The following is a 23,700-nucleotide window of genomic DNA, read 5'->3' as shown; positions in this document are numbered from 1 at the left end:
AGAGCTATCAGGGCTGTTCCTTCAAGTAAGTCAGGACTTGATGGTCCTTGTAAGAGTGCCAACAGTGTAGCTTTGCCCAACTGAGGAAGAGTTCAGAGAATAGCCTGCAGTGTCCTGGAAGAATTTACAAAAAGAAATTAAAAGGGGAGAAATGTCAACTACAGAATGGAGACTCTGAGTCAGATTCTAATCTTTGTTGCACCACTGTAAACCAGGTGTAACTACACCCAACTTCAGTAGTTTCTCTGGATTTGTACCAATGTAACAAAGATCAGAATTTAGCACTCTGCTCATAGTCCAATGGCTCGAATCCCAGATTGCAAATCAGGATATATTGGTTCTATTCCCAGCTCTGTGATTGACTTGCTATATGAGCTTGCACAAGTCACTTAACCTCTTAGTTTCTTCATCTGTAAAATAGAATAGGGCTACTTACTCCCTCATGGAAAGCACAGATGGATGTACTAAGTACTGTTTTATTTTTTTATTAAGAAAATTATTTTGAATACGTTACAGTATTCTGAAGTGAAAAGGAGTTTTGCCCATAACTGAAAGCTGGATTCAGGAGACAATCCTGCTTCCACTGAAATTAAAGTCAGATTTCTAAAGATATTTAGATTTTTAAAATGCAGCTTTCAAAAGCCCATAGGTGCTCACTCCTATTGATTTCAATGAGAGTTAGGCACCTTAAATGCTTCTGAAAATCTCACTATGTGCCTATCTCCAGCTTTAGGTGCCCAAATACCTTAGAAAATCTGGGCCGCAGGGCCAAAACTCCAATCGGTATACATGAGTCCAAGTCTTGACTGAAGCAGGGTCCCAAAAAGTAGCAGCTGAATTCAAATACAGTGAGGTTGAGCAGAATAACTTAAACCATCCGAAGCACATATTATAGAAAGACCTGGACGTCAGAGAAACTGATTATTAAGAAGTGTGTGTGTGTGTGTGTGTGTGTGTGTGTGTGAGAGAGAAATTAAGCCACATTTAATTCACTTTGTGCATATAATAATATCATAAGCTACTGACAGGAGCTTTAAAGGTAATAGAACAATGTAGATGTGAAACAGTTTTGTGCAGTTCAAAATGTATTCATGTTTCGGTTGTTGCGGGTTAGAACAATCTGGTTTGACGTTACCCTTTCCATATTGGATAGGTTAGGTGAATCAGTTTTTTGTTGATGTTCAAAGAATCTAAAAATTCCACATCTTCTTCCCTCAGACTAAAATCAAAAACCTATGTTTGGGGGAAATAATACAATGATTAGAGTAAAGCAGGTAAAGATAGATTGTTTACTATAAATACGCTCTCAAATAGTAAAATCAGGTTTCATTCTATTGTTAAATAACATAATAATATTAATCATGATGAACTTATTTAATGTGTATATGGGTGTCATAAGAGCCCTGGGGGTTTAGATTATAATTTAGCATTAATTAAACTGACTTCTATTTCAAAGTGATATTGAAAAACATATTTCACTTATTTGTTGCAAAGCCTGAATTAGTGTTTTGTGTTTCCATATAATAGAACTTATTTTTGTGAACTAGACCAGTAAAAATGGGTGAAATCAGGAGCAGCTTAATTCCAAAACAGTAAGAATTAATAGGTGTTAGCACATTAGTGTCTGAATGACAAGTACAGCACTGAGTTTATTAATGCCACTGCAATAGACAAAGAAAGAAAGAAAAAAAGAGAAAGTCAGCAGCAGGAAATGAAAATAGGATTGAAAGGAGTTCAGTAAGTGACTTGAAATACTTTTACCAGAAGTGATTGCATCCAAAGTCCTAAGAAACTTTACTATATCCCATCACTATGTATCTTTTTATGCACTTATTAAAATATAGCAGAAGTGCCCTAGTGGTGCAAGTGGATAACATAATTCTACTACATTTTTGTAAGTAAGATATTCTCAAACTCACTTTTACTCCAATGATGCAAATCAGTCAAGTAAAATTCTACTGTTAGCTTTCTGTCCCACCAGCAAAGCGGACATTACTGGACAGAGCATCAGAGCTAAATACTGAAGTCTAAAGAGCAAGAATATAGTCTTAATTGAAATATCTGCCACTAACTGGAACCTCATTTATGTGTAATTCTGAAAGAAACTGAGCCAGAAGACAATTCCCTAGACAGAATGGATTGTGATAATCATTTTCCAGATAAATCAAAGGTGTGTATAGCTGTACACCAGTATTTTATGATAATCATGCTACACTGGACATTTCATATGATTAAACAAAAACATTTACTGTGCCATTAATATAAGGCCTCTGTTAAAATAGCCTACTCTTTTTATGCCAAGAAAGTCAATTTAAGCCACAGTACAGGACTTCCATCTCTATACTCCAGAGAGTGATCATTTACCAACCTTGCCATGCACCCAGTTGAATGATTTACCACAAACTCCTCCAGCAGTGGTAGACTTAATTTATTTTCATGGGATGGGTCTATGCTATGGAGAGTCATTGGGGAATAAAGAGCTCACAGAAAAAAACTCTCCCTTTTCTCTCACCATGAAACTGTAAAAAGTCAGATGAAAAAGGGAAAAAACCCTGTATTTCGTAGCCAAGTTATGGATTTATTTAAGGTCGGCACATCCTCAATGGAAATTTGAAGCCTTAGCTAAAAAAACCTAGAACTCCCTTTTACAAAACCGGGGGGGGGGTTGTAAAACCCTTTTACAAAACCGGGGGGGGAGGAGAAGGGGAGACGGGGACAGGACAGCTAACCATTTATGGAACTATCATACAGTTGATATAAAGCCTTCTTTAGTAGTTCTGCTTCTGAATTGCTCTCAGCCAGCCTTGACAAAAAGTACATCAAAGATGCCCCTGCAGAGGGCTGGCTGTACAGGCTGAGCAAGAGGGCCACTGATGGCTACATTTAAAAGCAGCAAAACTTTGTGGAGTTCTTTGCATGGGTGACTGAGATCTGGTACAAGTGGCCCTCTGGGCATTTGCTTAGGGCAGTAGATCTCCTAATGCTGGCCCTGTTCAGTTCACACTTAGCAGAGATCATTTGATGTTATCACTAGTGGATATGTGTTAAACAACCACTGGGTGGGGGATGCAGTAGTATTAAATCTGAGCCAAATTAATCTGAGGGTCTATGTTGGCTTTTATTTCGGTGGGTGCTGAAGGTACTCAGAATCCTGGAGGTTTGAGCTCTTAACCCTCAAGTCCTGGTCCCCTTGCAAGTCATCAGAGTTGTTCTTTAATTGCTTGGCAGTAGTTGTAATTATTCCTGTTTGGTGATGAGGATGGATAAGTGTCTGTTGAATAAAGATGGCAAGTAAAGTCATGTTTATGTCATAACTATCACATGAGCTCATTACAGGGAATACAATTCAAATGTCCCTTCAGAGGCATTGCATTCTCAAGAAATGTGTGCAAGTTCAAGTCTACCAAACAGTATCACCAAGTGTTACCACTAGGTTGACCCATCTGTACTTCTGTTGGGTACATTGAAGTCAGGGACCTATTTCTCAGATCTTCAAAGCACTAGGAAGAGATTTAACCACTTTTGTCTCCAATTCTGTCAGCAAGAGCAGCGTCCTTCTAGTATAGTGCTTTGAAAGAGTGGTGTTAATGTTATCAGCTTTCCTGTCAAAGTAAAGCAACTACCTTTAAAAGGAAAGGAGATGATGTTTACCACAGTGCACAAGGATGGCAATATATATTTCTGACTTCTTGACAATGAGGGCTTTTGAACTTATAATTATGACAGCCTGTTTATTACATGTTGTTCAGAAAAGCAATACAGCTACCTTTAAGTTTAGATTGTGGGGAGAGATGTTATAGAATCTCTGATTTTACGCAATCACTGCTGCAGCTTGGTCAGAGATGACTTATGTCTACACTTTACATAACGACCATTGGTATTTCTCAACTAAAGGGTCTGAGATGCCTTTAATCCACATAGTATAAAAGCTTCCAAGAAAATAGACAAGCATAAAAAGAAAAGGTTAAAAAAAGCCACTCTCAATAGATCAGACAGGAAGCTACTTGGCTGGGCAGCTACCTCGCCCTTCCCCTTCAATTTTTCTCCTTTCCTTATTTATTGTTTCAAATTAGTTTCCATTCCCTTAGTGATCAGCATGTTCTAGCAAAGATGGTTGATTAGACTTACATATGCAGTACTTGATTCATCAGTATTTCAAATCAGGTGCTACTTAACCCCAATTAAAGGGGCTGCTCTAATAGCTTAGTGTGTTAATAATATTGGATAACAAGTGCTGCCCTCCTCTTTATTCCAGCTCCTGTTGGCATGGCTGGAGACTACAGTGATCATGTGCAATAATTTTCTAAGCCTTAATGGATGTCTGTATAAAGGTGAAAGAATTTACTCTTTGGAGACAGTCGGTCTTACTGCATCCCATCCAATCTTTTTGTGTATTTCTGCCATTTTATCAAAGAGGCACACCATGATTCTGAATATGTGTGTGCATATACATTCATTTTGAGAAAATCTGCAAAAGCATCCTCTACCACTGCCCTCTTGGGCATTGTAATAGAGGAAACATGAAATAGAGTTGGCTTTCAGTTTTCATACCTTTAGTGCTGTTTGTTTTCTTGGTAACTGAGTCGGTGTACATCTGCTTGTAGCACAAAACACAGCTGCTCATATCTTGAAAGCAATGCCAAGTGATGCCTTTAAACTAACAGATAGCTCATTTGCCCTCTTTTCCTTCCCCACTATTTCTGATTAGTTGGACAATACTTTAAAGAAATAAGAACACTGTAAGTATATTAGGAAATTGGTATAAATACATCTATACAGAGTTCTGATTCAAGAAAGGCTGAAAGCAGCCCAGAAAATGACAAGAGTTACCTTTTTAAACAGCATTAAGTTAGATGTAAAGTCAAAAATGTAAAATATGAAACCAATAAGCCCAATTCTTTCATGATCCAACATGACTGAAGCCAAAAGAGACAAAGAGAATTTGTCCCAATGCTCTTAAATTAAACTAATTATTTTAGTATTAAGCTTGAGAAAACAGTTCACAAGGGAAAGAAAGCTAAAGTGGTAACATGCATTATATTCCCAGAAGCCAGGAGATAACAGGATTCCATTCTTATGATACTGGGGGAATTAATGCTTCCGAAAGGAAACAATGGGTGGTGATTAGTGATGGCACAACGTGCAAAACTGCATATCACATCAGCCTGCAAGGAAGATAACATGTCAACTTTGTAACAGCATTATGAAACCTACACTAGCTTAAAGTACTGTGCGCTTGACTTTAAAATGATCCTTTTCAGCACCAAGCAAAAAAACAAAAAAATCCTTATATCCTGGACAACCAGGTGTAAGGGTAGTTAGAGAAATAAGAATTACGAAGTAAAACAGTTACTTTCAGTAACTGTTCCTTAAAAGGAAGCAGACTAGCAATGAGCATTTCATATACATACTATTTCTATCTAATTGACACCCAAGCCTTGTGAACATGTTCCTTGCAAGCAAAAAGAGATTTCATTATGTACATAAACTAGCCTTTAAATTTAGAAGGCATGGTTTTGTCGTCAGCTTGTATTAAATTCTATTCAAGCCACTCAGTAGAAATAAAATGTCTAGTGACTAGTTCAGCTGATTAAAGGGGAATACCCTTGATATCTAGTCCATTTAAAAAAATCAATTAAAAGTAGTTTCAAGTACTACACCTGAGATCACCCCTCCTAACCCTCTTCAATGTATGGGGGTATAAAAAAACTTTCTGTTCCTTTCAGCTGTGATAAGACCCACTCAAACAGAACTGACTAATTGTATCCCTATAGGGAAAACAGTGAGACTGTCACAAAATGTATTTCGGTTCACAAAGTAAATATATTGGAAAAACAGAGAAATAATCCCCCCTCTAACTCTTTCAGGGTTAGTAATTTTAATTGTAGCTGTTACTTGCCCTGTCCTATGATATGTCCCCATGTTTGGGGAACTTCTTTCCATTACCCACCTAACCATTTGGGTATCACTATTGGAGTCAGGGAGAGAGCTGATGGTGGACTCTCTTATTTGACCCCAGATTTGAGCAGAAGTAGATGCTATGTCAGGTGTACAGTAGCCTCAGCAAAGTGAATAGTGAGCTACAGCAAGGAAGCAGGAAGAAAGCTTGCCTCTGAAGTGATCACTGCAGCTTGTAGTGGCCTGGAGGGGACACTACAATGAAATCATGGCTTAGTTCTAGCTGCTCAGAACAGTGAGACAAACCACTGGGAATGAGAGCAGAAAATTTGGTCCTGTTCTGGCCTAACTAGAACTGTTGACCAGTAAGCTCCCTCAGTCCTTACTCTGACAAACTCCATCAATGGGAGTTTTGCTGGATTAATGTAACGAAGCAAAGGCTTCTATATCTGGCACATTTTTTTCCCTATGCATCACTATCCTTGAAAAAAGAGGCAATATTTTGGCATGATGCTTGTTTGTTCAAAGTAAGTAGTGGTAAAACTCTAAACTATTTCCTGTAGTTTCTGAAATATTCCCCAGTGACAATAAGCAGAGCCTTGCAATAGAAGGCTATTGGTTCACTTGGGTGGTTCTCTTATGTCTCACAATGCATATGAGGCCCAATAAATGCATTAACAGCTTATTAGTGCACAATATGCTTTGTTTTATTGCTTAATTTGAATACTGTTTAATGAATTCCATTATACTACCTTATTGTTCTGCAAAATGACTTTTCAGTTGATGCTCACTGGCAGAAATATTTATTTGTGCGTTCTTGCGGAGAACTCTCCCATGCTCACTTTGCCACTGAATTCATGCCTGTCCTCCTTAGAAGATGACTAACGGGCCCAAATTTAAAAAAAATGGCTTCTCATTTTGGATGTCTAAATGTTATGTGCATAGAGCCTACTTTACAGATCTCAGTAACTCTGAAAATCAGGCTCCTAGCCATCTAAAATTGGGCATCCAGAAACTGTGGCAGCCAAAATTACAGACCACTTTTGAAAAGTTGGCCTTTAATCTTAGTTAGGAAGGATCAAAATCTTTCCTAGAACACTGAGCTGTACGGGTGTAAGTGAGGGCAGCATTTGGCCTACTAAGCCTTTCCTTTAAAATTTTGGTAAATGATATTGTAATTTAGGAGATAGGCCTAGGCATATTTTTCTTTTGAATGTTGGCAGAACTAGCCAATAGTTCTGAAGGAGCTATTACCTAGAAGAAAACTTTGTCTATATTTTAATTAGCTGTGTAGAAACTAAACTTCAAGGGCAAACAACACTACATGCCAGAACACATGGTTTGCTATAAGTTGGTTCTTGATAAAAACCAAGGAGCTTTGTTTCATGATATAACTAAAACTGAACGGCAGTGGGAAAACTGCCTCAGGAAGTCCAAACACAATATAAATCATAGTCAGATTTTCCATACCTTTCTAGACACAGGAACTCCTAAAATATCAGACCAACGTGATTACATGCTGAATGCTCTGTTGATAAGAGCTTGCAAATATATTTCCCAAAATATATCTGTAAACGGTATGTACACATTTTTTGCAAAAAAATAAAAGGAACAGTATGTGCTGTGAATGAGATTTCCTGAATGACTGCACCAAAGAGAAAGTTAAACTAATTCTTGCTGCACAAAACACTCATCACTGCAATATGAATAAGAAAAGAGAAATTATGCAGATGTTAGATCTGTCCTGTTTCTGCTAAGTGGATTAGCTGGTTACAAACAAGCAAAACAAACTCCTGTGTCAAATTTCAGTTACTAAAAAAAGCAAAGGAAAGACATAGACATATGGATTTTGGCTGTTGAGTGATAATGATTGTGGCTGTGCTTTAAATATTATGGGCCAAATCTGGACCCTATGTTATAAGGTATCCTGACCTCTTGCTCCCACACACACAGCTCTGCACCAACCTGATTGACCCTAAGGATGTTCAAGCCAGTGCAGAAGTGAGCCATAGAGAATTGGCTCAAGGGGTGTGAAAATAAGGTGATGTGATGTACCTTTTGTGTAATGGCTGGAGAGTGTGTGTGTACATTTTTTATTTAATTTCATTATGAGTTTAATCTTTCTTGCCATATGCACACAGATAAAACTACTGAATGGACACTTACATGAATAAGGACAGCAGGATCAAACCCTATATTTGCAATGGTGTCGATATGTATATCCCTATTTCCTATAGGAGTCTATGCCTGGCATTGGTGATTCCTTCAATGCTCTCCCTCACATGACTAAAATTCCCACAGTAGATCTGCCTCAGAAGTAGTTTAACTTGTACATTTTTTGTTCTGTGTTTCAGTTTTCTAATTCTGTTTCCACATTACTTCTTAGATTGTCAATTCTCTGGGGCTGGGACTGTCTTGTTTGTTGTGTGTTAGCACGGTGAGGCCCTGGTCCAGGACTGGGGCTCCTGAGCACTACTGCAATAATAAAGAAGAATACGGCTTGGCTTTTGAACTCTCCCCCAGCATTCTCTCCTTCACCCTTCTAACCATCTGCCTAACAAGTCACCTGACAAGTCATTTTGCACTGAATCATGTGTTTCTATTAATACCACTTTCCTTTAATTTCAGAGCCTAATATTTTCTGTATAAATGGTCCGGTTCAAAGCCTAATGAAATCAGTGGGAGGCTTTCCATGGACTTCAGATCAGTCCCAAAGAGCACAAAACACTAAGTACAATATAAACGATATGCAATTTACCAATAGAGCAATATTTTAGACTGAAATTTTTCACATTTGTTTGAGAATATTATCGTAAGAAACTGTTCCTTTTATATGTTACAGATTTTAAATCAGTTATAATTACTGATAGCCATCAAGGTAACAATTACATTCTACTATGAAACTGTACAAATTTAAATCAAAGTGTGTGGATGGCTGATCACTGACACAAGAAAAAAAGCTCAAACCTTGCAATTTACACAATAGAGCTTGGGTCCCAGGAAACATGCCGCCCCTCATGCATTCCATTTATAATTGCAACATCATCTTCCGCTAGTATAAAATCAAACACCTATGGGAATGCATATGTGGTTAATGTAATGGATACAAAGACAAAGCTGGACACTTCCCATTATTTAAACCCAGATTTAATTTTGTAGCAGGCTTTTATATTTCCTCTGCCCTCAAAATTATTCCTTCTCTGTTGCACAGGAATAGAACTCTAGTAAAGTGGGGTTGAGAAGCTTCCTTAGGCCCTTTCCCCTTATTGTGACTGCTATTTACATTTAAACTTAGCTACACTATTCCCCAGAAGGGGCAGGAAGATAACAAAAAGGTAACATGAAAGCTGCTTGTGACAGCACTCTATATGGCCATCAGGAAAGATATGTGAATAACCTGATTGCTATCCCTCTGCAAGCCTAAGCTCATCACTTCTCTGTCACATACTAGGACACTAGGTCCAGGGAGTCACAGCACCTCACCACAGAGAGTCCCTAAAAAGTATTGGTGCTTTAGTCAAGTCAGCAAACCAAAAGCTTTACACGGATTCCAAAGTACGTATATCCCTTCAGTACTCTTGGGGAGGAAGACACACATTGTAATCTATTAGCAAAGTGCGTCATCACTTCAGAGCTGGACTTCCCCTATGGTCCACTCAGTGCTCACCAGAGCTCCCTCTCACTCCATACAAAGACGCAGTGCAGTGAGCTGCTGCCAGGCAAACTCCTCCCTCATCCTGCAATCTCTGGCTGCTGGAATGATCCCTTATAGCCATAAACTCAGTCCTCGGCCTACTTAAACCTAAACAGGGGACCCACCCTAGGACTGAAGATATGTACTGCTGGCCTAAGGCTATCTTTGCTTCCTTCCCACCCCACTGTGCAGAACGCGGATCAGTCATGGTAAGGGGGGCCTGGGCCAAAATGCGGAGTGAAGGAAGAGACAAAAAAAAATAAGAAAAACAAAAGCAAGACAGATGTAGTAAATTACATTTAAAAATTACTTAATAGAAAGTTAAATGTCAAAATGTGACAAAGTGGTGCATGTGACTAATTTATACGTACACATACCCAGTGTTGTGACTGAAGGGCAATTGATTCCCTTGCTCTGGTAAAGTTCATCCTCTTTTCTGCTAACCAGTCTCTGCCAGAGAGATCTTTAGAAGCAAGGCTAAAATTTATTTCTGAAAACACATTTCTAGCTTTTGTAAAGCACCAGCACATTATTAACAATGGTTCCTGGGGGAGGATAGATGGAAGGACTTCAGCCCACAATTTACTTGTTGAAACACTGACATTAAGGAAAAGGAAGAATCAATTACAAGACATAATTCTGTATAAAACAAACACTGGATGTCACAAGCTGAGATGATGTCAGTCCCCCTTTGGTTCCAACACTACCTGCTCTGTGCTGGGACCTCCTGTGGTTCTGGGGTGGGGTGGGATGGGGTGGGATGGGGATGGGTGGGAGGGAGGGAGGCAGCTATGCCAGCTCTGCAGCTTCCACAAACACGGCTTCCTGAACCTGGGATATCCCTAAGACAGCCTTTGCAGCCCCCTTTGGACTGGTCAAAGGTGGGTCTCAGTACTACAGTGAAATCCTCCCACTGTCTTCCTATGTGCCTAGCACAATGGTGCACTGATCCTGGTTGGAGCTTCTGGATGCTACCATAATCCTAATATTAAATACAAATGAATAATAATAATGAAAACAAAACTCAAAACTTTATTGTTATTCCTTGATCAAATTGTTTAGATGCAGTAGGTCATTAGACAGTGTGTTTTATACATAATTATGTCTTCCAATTGATTTCTTACATTTGTGCACATCAGAGAGCTGATTTTCCCACTGTCTTACAACAATTTTATGTTGCAGTACTTGAACTGATTTTAATGGAATTGCACTGGCATAAAATTGGTATAGCACAGTGGAGAGTCAGACCCGAAACACTGTATCTAAAATAATTTGGGCATTAGTCATATGAAGCCAGTAAACCAGATCTTACCTCACAGTTTTCCTGTATCCTTTCTATTTTTGTAGATTTTGGAATAGTGACAATCCCATTCTGAAAAATGTAATAATTTTCATCATTAAAAATAAGAGTTATTTAAAACAAAAACAGAATCAATTTTCAAAACATCTCTTAGAGCAATAGTTTAACCTACGTTTCCTTCTGAGACTTTGATTCTACTCTTCAAATTCACTGGAATTTCTGTGCAGCACTATTTATAATCACAGTTACATACACTATATACAATTCTAACACACTTTACATGGTTTTCCATTCAGTATCAAACGTTAATTCATATTCACTGGTTAGTGCTATATGTTGAGAGAAAGGAAAAGAACGATGAAACTCACTGACTGTAGCATTTATATTGGAAAAATAACTCTTTTCATTTGTATTTCCTTTTACTTTGCTGAAACCAAAGATTATTTCAATGGTAAAGATACTGTCATGTACAGCCTAGTATATTCCCACTACCCAGTAAAAGCATTTAGTTCATGGGACGACAGCAGCAGCAGATCAGATGTAAAATCACAATTTTCTGTATATGTTTTGGTTTGATGCAAAACAAATATATTATCTGAACAGAACTATTCCTTTACATTTACCTCTTTAAATAGACACCATTATCTTGCTGCCCTCTCTTACCTGTATGCTCCAACGTATACAGATCTGTGCAGGGGTTTTGCCATATTTCTTTGCCAGCTGAATTATATTAGGATGAGTAAGAGCTTCACCTTTGGCTAATGGACAGTAGCCTTCAAAAACAATGTTTCTACCTCTACAATAATCCACCAGCTCTTGGGGCCTTTGGAAAGGGTGATATTCAACCTTTGATAAGCAAGCAGAAAATCTAAGTAAAAACTTTGATTAGAATGTATTTAAACGACAGTTTTCTCTTTGATAGTAAAAATATGATTGACCTTTCTTTTTTTTTAAATATAATAGAACGACCATGAGTGGAACCACAGTACTGCTGTAAGATGTATATATAGCCTTCCGTCTTAGAAGACAGTAAGAGGGAATTAATGCACAAACCCTCTACATCAGTGGCTCTCAAACTTTTCTACTGGTGACCCCTTTCAAATAGCAAGCCTCTGAGTGCGACCCCCCCTTATAAATTAAAAACACTTTTGAATATATTTAACACCATTATAAATGCTGGAGGCAAAGCGGTGTTTGGGGTGGAGGTTGACAGCTCACGACCCCCCATGTAATAACCTGGCGACCCCCTGAGGGGTCCCGACCCCCAGTTTGAGAACCCCTGCTCTACATTAACTTACACAGCAATTTTCCTGAATATATTAAGGCCCTTTTCCTTGTGATCATGCCATGTAAAATAGCTGCTTCTCCATGCTGCAACTGATATTGCACAGTATTCTTGAGGAGGCATACAAGTGGTAACACAGAAGGGAAGAGCCCCAGATCTATGTATATGTAGTGGTGACTTAAAGCCGCCTTTGCTTTCCCCCATTCCACCTCCTTGCCTCATTTCCACACATTTAATCCTCTTTTTAATGACACACAACTGAAGGGAGCATAGAAGTCTCTGATCAAAACAGAATATCTAGCACCAGGGCTTGGAATGTCAGAGTGAATGCAATGAGCATTGAAATTGTTGGTGCATAGGAAAACCCTATATTATATGTTAATGGGGTGTCAGAGAGAGAAGGTGGTGGGTAACAAGGAGAAATGCTGAGACTAGGTTTTCAGGGTGCCCAGGCTAGGGATGAAGGTCACAGATTGCCAATAACCCGTAAGTGGCTGGTGGAGAGAGGAAGAGTAGTAAGTATCTGAGAGACAGTGGTATAAAGGAAGGGGAGGATGAAGGGTTAAGGAAAGAGAAGAAGCCCTTGGATAAACAATCAAACGTTTTGCTGCCCACCTAGCCAAACTGAACGTTTGAAGGTTCATCCCTATAAGGTTCATCTTTGAAAAGTCATGGATGATAGGAGAGATTCCAGAGGTCTGGAAAAGGACAATATAGTGTCCATCTATAAAAAGGGAAATAAAGACAATCCGAGGAACTACAGACCAATCAGCTTAACTTCACTACCTGGAGATATAATGGAGCAAACAATTAAGCAATCAATTTGCAAACACCTAGAGATAATAAGGCGATAAATAACAGTCAGCGTGGATTTGTCAAGAACAAATCATGTCAAACCAAACTAATAGCTTTCTTTGACAGGATAAAAAGTCTTGTGGATAACGGGGAAGCGGTAGATGTGGTATATCTTGACTTTAGTAAGGCTTCTGATACTGTCTCACATGACCTTCTCATAAACAAACTAGAGAAATACAACCTAGATGGAGCTACTATAAGGTGGGTGCATAACTGGTTGGAAAACCATTCCCAGAGAGTAGTTATCAGTGGTTCACAGTCAAGCTGGAAGGGCACTGAGTGGGGCCGCACAGGGATCAGTTCTGGGTCTGGTTCTGTTCAACATCTTCATCAACGATTTAGATAATGGCACAGAGAGTACACTTATAAAGTCTGTGGACGACACCCAGCTGGGAGTGGTTGCAAGTGCTTTGGAGGACAGGATTAAAATTCAAAATGATCTGGACAAACTGGACAAATGGTCTGAAGTAAATAGATGAAAGTCAATCACAACAAATGCAAAGTATTCCACTTAGGAAGGAACAATCAGTTGCACACATACAAAATGGGAAATGATTGACTAGGAAGGAGTATTGCAGAAAGGAATCTGGGGGTCCTGGTGGATCACAAGCTAAATATGAGTCAACAGTGTAACACTGTTGCAAAAAAAGCAAACATCATTCTCGGATGTATTAGCAGGAGTGTTGTAAGCAAGACAAAAGACAGTTACTCACCTTTGTAACTGTTGTCCTTCGAGATGTGTTGCTCATATCCATTCCAATTAGGTGTGTGCATGCCGTGTGCATGGCCATCGGAGAATTTTTACCCTAGCAACACCTGGTGGGTCGGCTGTGAAGCCCCCTGGAGTGGCACCTTCATGGCGCTGGATATATACCCCGGTCGACCCAGCGTCCCCTCAGTTCCTTCTTGCCGGCTACTCTTACAGAGGGGAAGGAGGGTGGGTTTGGAATGGATATGAGCAACACATCTTGAAGAACAACAGTTACAAGGTGAGTAACCGTCTTTTCTTCTTCGAGTGCTTGCTCATATCGATTCCAATTAGGTGACTCCCAACCCTTACCTAGGCGGTGGGGTCGGAGTGAAGTACCGTGGATTGTAGGATCGCCCTACCAAATGCCGCATCGTCTCTGGCCTGTCTAACGATGGCATAGTGTGATGCAAACGTATGCACTGAAGACTAAGTAGCAGCTCTGCAGATCTCCTGGATTGGCACCTGGGCCAGGAAGGCTGCCGACGAGGCCTGAGCCCTTGTTGAGTGAGCGGTGAGATGGGGGTTCAGGACCCCGGCCAGATCATAGCAAGCATGAATACATGACGTGATCCAAGAAGAGAACCACTGGGAGGAGACTGGAAGACCTTTCATCCGGTCTGCTACCACGACAAAGAGCCGTCGTTTTCCGGAACGGCTTCATACATTCAATGTAGAAGGCAAGAGCCCTACGAACATCGAGGGAGTGAAGCCGTTGTTCCTGACTATTGGCATGAGGTTTTGGGTAGAAAACCGGGAGGAAGATGTCCTGGTTGATATGAAAAGTCGATACCGCCTTGGGAAGAAAGGCAGGGTGAGGTCGTAGCTGCACCTTATTCTTATGGAAGATCATGTAAGTTGGTTCCGATGTAAGAGCCTTGAGCTCAGAGACACGCTTCGCCAAAGTGATAGCCACGAGGAAAGCTGTTTTCCAAGAGAGGTACAAGAAAGAACATGTGGCCAAGGGCTCAAACGGGGGTCTTATAAGTCTGGAGAGGACCAGGTTAAGGTCCCACGTGGGTACAGGCTGTCATACCTGCGGATATAGACAGTCCAGGCCCTTGAGGAATCTACCAACCATGGGGTTGGCGAAGACAGATCGGCCATTCACTCCCGGGTGGAAAGCTGAGATGGCCGCCAGGAGAACTCTAATGGATGATATCGCCAGACCCTGCTGTTTCACGTTCAGGAGATAGTCCAGAATGAGAGGCACGGATGCATGGAGGGGAAATGTGTCGTGGTGAGAGCACCAGCATGAGAATCGCTTCCATTTAGCCATATACGTAGCCCGAGTGGAAGGTTTCCTGCTGCCCAACGGGATCTGTTGTACCAAACGAGAACAGAGGAGTTCAGAGTGGCTCAGCCATGCAGCATCCATACCATGAGGTGGAGGGACTGCAGGTCGGGGTGATGGAGGCAGCCGTGATCCTGCGTGATCAGGTCCGGAAAGAGAGGCAGCGGAATCGGGGCGTCCACCGAGATCTCCAATAGCATGGTGTACCAATGCTGTCGGGGCCACGCCTGGGCGACCAGAATCAGTCGTGATCTGTCCCTGAGCGTCTTGAGCAGGACCTTGTGTACGAGGGGAAACGGCGGGAAGGCGTAGAACAATCAGCTCGTCCATGGGAGTAGGAAGGCATCTGTGAGAGAGCCTGGGGAGTGACCTTGGAGGGAGCAAAACGCCTGGCATTTCCGATTGCTGCGTGAGGCAAACAGGTCGACCTGGGGAAACCCCCACTTTAGGAAGATGGAGTGGATGACATCCGGACGGAGTGACCACTTGTGGGCGTGGAAGGATCTGCTGAGGCGGTCCGCCAACGTGTTCTGGACCCCTGGGAGAAAAGACGCCACCAGGTGAAAGGAGTGGGCTATGCAGAACTCCCACAGTTGAATAGCCTCCTGATAGAGGGGGGAGGAACGAGCCTCCCCTTGCTTGTTGATGTAGAACATGGCCGTGGTGTTGTCTGTGAGGACCGCCACACAACGACCATGCAGCCTCTCTTGAAAGGCTTGACAAGCTAGACGTACTGCCATCAGTTCCCATATGTTGATGTGGAGAGAGAGTTCGGGCAGGGCCCACAGACCCTGTGTCTGAGTGTCCCCGAGATGGGCACCCCATCCCAGGGCTGACGCGTCCGTAACAAGGGACAAGGAGGGCTGAGGGGTGTGGAAGGGGACTCCTTCGCATACCGCCTCTGGGTCTAGCCACCAGTGGAGGGTGGTCAGGACCCTCTCCGGGATGGCGACCACCAGGTTCAGGCTGTCTCAACCTAGGCGATAGACCGATGCCAGCCAGGCTTCAAGTGGGCGGAGCCTTAGTCTGGCATGCCTGGTGACGTATGTGCAGGAAGCCATGTGTCCTAGAAGACTCAAGCACGTTCTTGCCATCGAGGTTGGGAAGCTTTGAAGGCTCCGGATGAGGCCCAACAAAGCTTGGAAATGAGCGTCCAGCAGGAGGGCTCAAGCGTGTGCAGAGTCCAGGACCGCCCCAATGAATTCTATCCTCTGAGTCGGTTCTAGCGTCGACTTCGCCACATAGAGAAGGAGGCCTAATCGACCAAACGTGTCCATGACAAACTGAATGTGGGACTGCACCTGCTCTTTGGTGTGCCCTTGGATGAGCCGGTTGTCGAGATACGGGCATACCTGAATTCGTCAACGATAGAGGAAGGCTGTCACACTGCCATACATTTGGTGAACACCCTGGGGGCCGTAGAGAGGCCGAACAGAAGGACCGTAAACTGATAGTGTTCGCGGTTGACCACAAAGCGGAGGAAGCGTCTGTGTGCTGGATGGATCGCTATGTGGAAACACGCGTCCTTCATGTCGAGGGCGGCGTACCAGTCTCCAGGATCCAGGGAAGGTATAATGGTGCCCAAGGAGACCGTGCAGAACTTCAACTTTACCATGAATTTGTTGAGTCCGCCTAGGTCCAGGATAGGCCGAAGCCCGCCTTTTGCCTTGGGGATTAGGAAGTAACGGGGTTAAAACCCCCTGCCCCTTAGCTCCCTTGGAACCTCCTCGATCGCCCCCATGGCAAGGAGCGACTGCACCTCCCGGATAAGTAGTTGCTCGTGAGAAGGGTCCCTGAAGAGGGACTGGGAGGGAGGGTGAAAGGGAGGGGAGAACGAAAATTGGAAAGAGTATCCCCTTTCCACTGTGCGAAAAACCCAACAGTCTGTGGTTATGAGGGACCAGGCACGGTGGAAACGGCTAAATTCCATATTGTACTGGCCATGGTTTGAATGGTCTGGATAAGTGGTAAGGCCACCCTGGAAGGAGCCTCTGCGGACAAAATGTCAACCACAGGGTCCTCCACCTTGACTACCTCCTCTGCTTGCAGGTTCATATTCCGCGCCACTCTTCGCAAGAGTTCCTAGTGGGCGCGGAGGTCTTTGGGGCTGGGGAGGGGGCGATATAGTGATCTCTGCCACAGCCTCATCGGGTGAAGATGAGGAGGATGCCACAGGAAGTAGAGGATCATATGGGGCCTCTTGCTGAGCTGTGTCCCTCTGGTCCGGTCCCGCAACCTCAGTGTCTGGGCCGGAAGCTGGAGTTGGGGGAAGAGGAGTTGGCGCCTGTAAGGACGACGCCACCATCTCCATGCCTCTGGGAAAGGACGGCTGGCAGAGGCCTCAGGCACTCGTGGCTCGGACGAGGCCGAGTGAGAAGCCCCAGAGGGAGCACCCTGGGCTTGGTGCTACGCCCAGGGTGTCCAAAAGGGCCACTGGGTGGACCCTTGAGCGGGGCCCTGTTCCTGCGCCTGCCATTGATCCGCCCCTGAGCCCAGGCGGCCTCAGACCCTGACGAGTGAGAGGAGGAACGCGATGGCCACGGTGGTGCCGAGTGGGTCTGCGCTGAGTCACGTCGATGAGACGAAGTTGATCGGAACCGCGTAGATGGAGATCGGTGCCGAGATGGAGAAGAACGGTGCCGCAATGCTGGGGAGCGGTGTCTGGACCTAGATCGGTGTCGGGACCTGGACTGGTGCCTGGATCTGGACCTGGGTCTCGAGGACGATGACCGGCTCGAGGATGACCGCTCCTCGGGACCAGGATCTACTCCTGGATGACGACCGGCAGACGGAGCGGTGTCGAGAACGGTGTTGGGAGTCAGAGCGGTGCCATGAGTCCGACCGGCGCCACGATGGAGAGCGGTGCCGGGACTGCGAGCGGTGCCGGGACTGTGAACGGCATCAGGAGTGGGAACAGCACAGAGAGTGGGAACGGTGCCGAGAGCGGGAACGGTGCCGCGCCTCGACCGACGGTGCCGGCGGGTGAATAAGAGCCGGTTTGCCCCTGGATGGTGCCACGCGGATAGGTGGCGATGCCTTGGTCTGTTGAGGGGATGCCGACACAGTCATGCAATCAGATCCCTTGCCGCTGCAAAGGTATCTGGTATAGATGGCAACTGTACCTCAACCACGCTGTGAGGCAGGGAGACCAGTCGCACCGGACTCAACGGCTCCGTCCCTGGTGCCGGAGTCAACAGTGCCGAGGCTATCACCTGTGTCCCCAGGTGCTCTGCTGGGGGACGAGGTTCTGCAGGTGGATCCAGAGGGGGTGGACGTGGGCCAGCCTTTTCCGGCTTCCGGTGCCACTTCTGGCCGGGCGAGTGAGAGCAGTGCCAGACTGCAGAAGTTGATTGCGGTGCCGGGGAACATCTGTGCCGCGGCTCTCTATCAGAGTCCGAGCGCGGTACCATTCCTGTAGCTAAAGCCGGGGTGCTGTGTAGCGAAGCACTCGGCACCGGGTCTTGCCGCGACGCTGGAGGCTGAGGACTAAGAGCTGCCTCCATAAGGAGCTGTCTCAAACAAAAGTCTCACTCCTTCTTAGTCTGGGGGGTGAAAGCTCTTGCAAATCCTACACTTCTCTGCCTGGTGAGATTCCCCAGACACTTCAGGCAAGAGTCGTGGGGGTCGCTCGTTGGCATAGGCTTGGAGCAGGATCCGCAGGGCTTAAAGCCCGGACCTAAACCCCTTCTCCCCCACTAATACCAACTACTATACTATAACTAGAACTACAACTATTAAAATCTATAACACTATTATAACAACAAACTATTAACAAACTGTAGGGAAATGCTAGGGAGAGTGGAGAGTAGCAAAGCCAAGCTCCACAGTTCCAACCACCGTCACGGGCAGTAAGAAGGAACTGAGGGGGCGCTGGGTCGGCCGGGGTATATATCCAGCGCCATGAAGGCGCCACTCCAGGGGGCTCCACAGCCGACCCACCGGGTGTTGCTAGGGTAAAAATTCTCCGATGGCCGTGCACGCAGCACGCGCACACCTAATTGGAATTGATATGAGCAAGCACTTGAAGAAGAAAATGTAATTCTTCTGCTCTACTCTGTGCTGATTAGGCTTCAAATGGAGTATTGTGTCCTGTGTGGGGTGCCACATTTCAGGAAAGATGTGGACAATTTTGGAGAAAAGCAACAAAAATGATTAAAGGTCTAGAAATCATGACCTATGAGGGAAGATTTAAAAAAATGGGTTTGTTTAGTCTGGAGAAGGGAAGACTGTATTTTTCAAATACATAAAAGGTTGTTACAAGAAGGAGGGAGAAAAATTGTTGTCCTTAACGTCTGAGGATAGGACAAGAAGCAATGGGCTTAAATTGCAGCAAGGGAGGTTTAGGTTGGACATTAGGAAAAACTTCCTAACTGTCAGGGTGGTTAAGCACTGGAATAAATTGCCATGGGAGGTTATGGAATCTCCATTCTTGGAGATTTTTAAGAGCAGGGTTAAACAAATACATGTCAGGGATGGTCTAGATCATTGTTTCCCAAAGTTGGGATGCCGCTTGTGTAGGGAAAGCCCCTGGCGGGCAGGGCCGGTTTGTTTACCTGCCACGTCCACAGGTTCAGCTGATCATGGCTCCCACTGGCCGTGGTTCGCTGCTCCAGGTCAATGGGGGCTGCGGGAAGCGGCGCAGGCCAAGGGATGTACTGGCTGCTGCTTCCCGCAGCCCCCATTGGCCTAGAGCAGCGAACCGCGACCAGTGGGAGCCGCGATCGGCCGAACCTGTGGACGGGGCAGGTAAACAAACCGGCCCGGCCCGCCAGGGGCTTTCCCTACACAAGCGGCATCCCAACCTCGGGAAACATTGGTCTAGATAATACTTAGTCCTGCCATGAGTACAGGGGACTGAACTAGATGACCTCTCGAGGTCCCTTCCAGTCCTATGATTCAATAACAAATGTTATTTTGAAAAACATTTCACAACTAATGAATTGTAAAAAAACCAACTAAAAACACATCCCTGTGCGTTCAGATCAAATTGAGTGTAGTTTTCCCTAACATCGCCACTATATAATCAGGTGACATGACTTCAAATCAAATAGCCGTCACTGTTGTTCCAATGATCTAGCTGTTGCGTATTTTGAGGAAAAATATTGTTTAGAACAATTACATCAACATGTGGAATTGGGAAAAATTCTTCCGCCATAAGAAGGACAAATGAACATTTCCTGTTTCTCATCTTTAGTACATGTTGTCTTTTCAGACAACAATAGGCTGGCATTTGTTCAATACACGGTAAGAAAAACCCTGCCCCTTGAAGGCTGGGCTGACTCAGCCTAAAAATGCTGTGATCTAAATTACTGTGCGGACTGTGGACAAGGTTCAAACAACAGACACATCCATTTCTTCAACCTTTGATGTTTCTTAACCTTTGAGTGGCCTTTGTATTTAATGTTTATATTTATATGTCCATTGTTTAGGTCACTGTTTTATTCGCTGGCTTACACCTGAACAGATTAGAAAAATATTTCCATTGTTTATTACACAGAATTGTGACAAGAAAAAGAATGAGCCAGCAGTTCCTTGCAAAATACCATTTAACACAATCCACAGCAAATCTACCATGTTTGTTACTTATCAGACAGCACTACACTAAAACCAAATATTTAGAGAGGCAACAAGTGCTCACTTGAGGGGTAGGAATAATTTTATACTAGTTATTAAACACATATTAACTCTAGTGCAGTGTCTCACAAAAAGTACTCCTAGTCGGTGAAATGATAAAACCTTCAGATGCAGTATTCTAAGGATGCATTATTTAATTAATAATACTGTAGTAAAAGTAAATGAAAGTAGGAATTGGATATTTAAGTTAGATTCCTATTGGGTAGGTGTCATCAATATAATATGTTACAAGAAATTAAATAAAAAGGTGACTAATTTTCTAATTCGGGACCAAATTCTACTCCCAGTTACACCAGAGTAAATCTGGAATAGCTATTGGCTTCAGATGATGTATTCCACATTTACATCAATATAACTGCAAGCAGAATAAATCCCTTAGTCTTTCAAGGCTTCAGAGTTACACAGTTCAAGGTTATTTCACAAATATTTAGAACAAGTATGGCATGCTGATATGTCACCCACCAACTTGATGAACTAGATGCAGAGCTGATGTTGCCTTTCTTCTGGAGACTGTGTCATACATTGATTAGGGAATCCCAGACGTCATGAGCTGAGTTCTGGGAACTCGTGATATTCAGCTGCATGGCTGGCTAGAACAGGTAACTTCTTTACAATTTTTTTTAAAATTTAGCCCTAAGCATTTTTTTCTTTTCAAACATTTATGGATGATTTTTTGATGCTACTGAAAGTGAGGGACAAATAAGCTTTGGCTAGAGGAGGCACAGGGAGAGTGACCACCGTGCAAGCTTCTCCTCTACTAACAACTCCTATTTCCTGACCTGCAACACCCATGCTATTCTAGTCCTAGATCTTTCTCAGGCAAAGACTACCAATCATATGTTGATGGAGCAAGTCCCGCTGTTCTCTGGCACTGCTCTTTACTGAGCCCTTGGATTTGTGTGTGAAAACCTGGCAGGGATTTAATAAAGGAGCTTGCAGCTGAATGAAATCCTCCACCGTTGCTATTAGTTAATCACAAGGGAACCCAAAGCCAGCATGGTTTTTGTATAAGCCATTCCGTCATGAGGAGGGGATACTAGAGCTTCATAGACAACTCCTGTCCCTACGGATCCAGAGAGTCCATTCCCCATGTATATCTCAGACTGCAATATGCAGAAAGGCTTTGCCCCCTCTCAACTCTATTCTACCTGTGTGGAGCAGCCGCCCCACCACAACTGGTTTTACATATTTCTTAGTCGTTAAGGACTAAATTCTGCCGCTCTTATTCAGCTGTGTAGTCCATTGAAATGAATGCGAGTACATATGGAATAAAGTCTTGCACAACATGAGGAAGAATAGCAGAATCTAGTCCATACTTGGGAATATCAGTAGAAAGAGTAAAGAGTTTCAAACCAAAAGAATCTTTAAAATGTGACAACTACACACTGTCGTGAGGATTTTCAGTGTTGCCTAAGGGAGTTAGGTCTCTACTTTTTAAAATGCAGTACTTAAATTTGGCAATACGTCCTCAAGTAGCTTGTTGCTATGATGGTGATTTGATACCCAGTATCTAGTTGAAGGTTGTTTATTGGCAAACTGTTAGCATCTAAAACTGAGCCATTGGCCACAACATCAGTCACAAACAGATCTGGTAAGAAGACAACTGACCATGTGGGGAAATTATTTTAAAGTTGTGTTTTTTTCTTTTTTGTTTGTTTTGTTTTTTTCTGGTCTAAGACTAATTTTGACATTTGGATTTGTTGAAAGGGACTGGAGAAATCATGTTTTTTGGGTGAAGGGGGTTACTCTAAAACAGATGTCTTAAATGTACTGCATACACACTCACCTGATTAACATGTGGGGTGATCTTACAATCTTCCTTTAGTTGCTCCAAATGATTAATGAGAAAATTGCTTACACCAATAGACCGACATATACCTAACAAAAGAAAAAGGAAATAAAGTAAGGCATTGTACAGTACTATAGAAGCAGAAAAAGTGCTCTACAAAGTCTAAGTTTGGGGAGGTGGGGAACAACTTAAAAATGTAGCTTCTGAGGGGACAAAATGATTATACACTAACATCTCAATAACAGAATACTGCAGAGAGTGACAGACAAACCAATATTGAAATCCAGTTTGACAGCATTATCTGAAAGCATGGTACTATCAGAGTTCTATTACAAAAGTGTTTTATAATCTAAACACACAGGAGGCTCCCCAGTGTATAAAAACTCCAGGCTAAATTCTGGGAAAGACTAATGTAGTATAAGCAAACAACAATTGGACTTCACCAGAATGAAAGGAAGGAAATGGTGTTCTTAGCAGCTTGCCAAAACTAAAGAAAAGCGGAACATTTGTAGAAGACTAATAGGGAATGAGTAATAAAACACAAGGACACACAGTCTAAACGAACTGCCCACTACTTATATTTAAGGTAGGTTGATACTATAACAAACATTTATATACAATTCAGTATAAAAAACTACACTTAAAAATGAAATGTATGAAAATGTCAGGAAACTCAAAGGATTGAGTAGAGTGCCGGCATTAACACTGGATTTCTTGGCTTCTGTTAGTGTACATTTTAAATATATTAACAGAATTTAGAACGAGAATTTAAAACGTGTGCGCAAATTCAGTGCTGACTGACAACCCTGGGGAGTCAAATATCCTCTTTTACCCATGGAAATGGCATGGCACACTTCCCAACACTACCCTGCAACAACCCTGACCAGTCCTGCAGGGGCCTGACCAGTCCTGGGGGTGGGGTGAGGGAGGGTGGGGGGGGGGTCAATCTGTGGTGTCTCTGTTGAGACTGTTAATAAAGGATGTCAATTGCGGTGATGGTTTTTGTGATGTAGACTGGGCTAAAACCACCAGACGCCTTTCAAACAGGTCACTGATTAGCAGGGTGGATTTGATTTAAATCAAATTGATTTAAAGCATGCTTTAAATCATACTTTAAATCACTAGTCAGGAAGACTCGATTTAATCATGGATTTCTACACAAAAGTGCATTCTTGTTGGTTGTTATAACCTTAATACGTATTC

At 43.1% G+C, this 23,700-nt stretch overlaps 1 protein-coding gene across 1 annotated transcript in view; it reads right to left on the bottom strand.

Moving 5' to 3' along the window:
• Positions 1–995: 995 nt before the first annotated feature.
• The window catches only part of LOC135882396 (uncharacterized oxidoreductase ZK1290.5-like), an 82,706-nt gene continuing 60,001 nt past the window's right edge, over positions 996–23,700 (bottom strand). Inside the window, exons 4-7 of the mRNA XM_065409294.1 lie at positions 22,495–22,586; positions 11,556–11,738; positions 10,905–10,964; positions 996–1,233 (exon numbers count right to left, since the gene is read on the bottom strand). Coding sequence (XP_065265366.1) covers positions 1,132–1,233; positions 10,905–10,964; positions 11,556–11,738; positions 22,495–22,586 — 437 coding nt within the window. The 3' untranslated portion in view covers positions 996–1,131. The remainder of the gene's footprint in view (positions 1,234–10,904; positions 10,965–11,555; positions 11,739–22,494; positions 22,587–23,700) is intronic.

The sequence above is a fragment of the Emys orbicularis genome, chromosome 8 (genome assembly GCF_028017835.1).
Source record: "Emys orbicularis isolate rEmyOrb1 chromosome 8, rEmyOrb1.hap1, whole genome shotgun sequence".
Taxonomy (NCBI): Eukaryota; Metazoa; Chordata; order Testudines; family Emydidae; genus Emys; species Emys orbicularis.
This window is presented reverse-complemented; position numbering and strand designations above follow the sequence as displayed.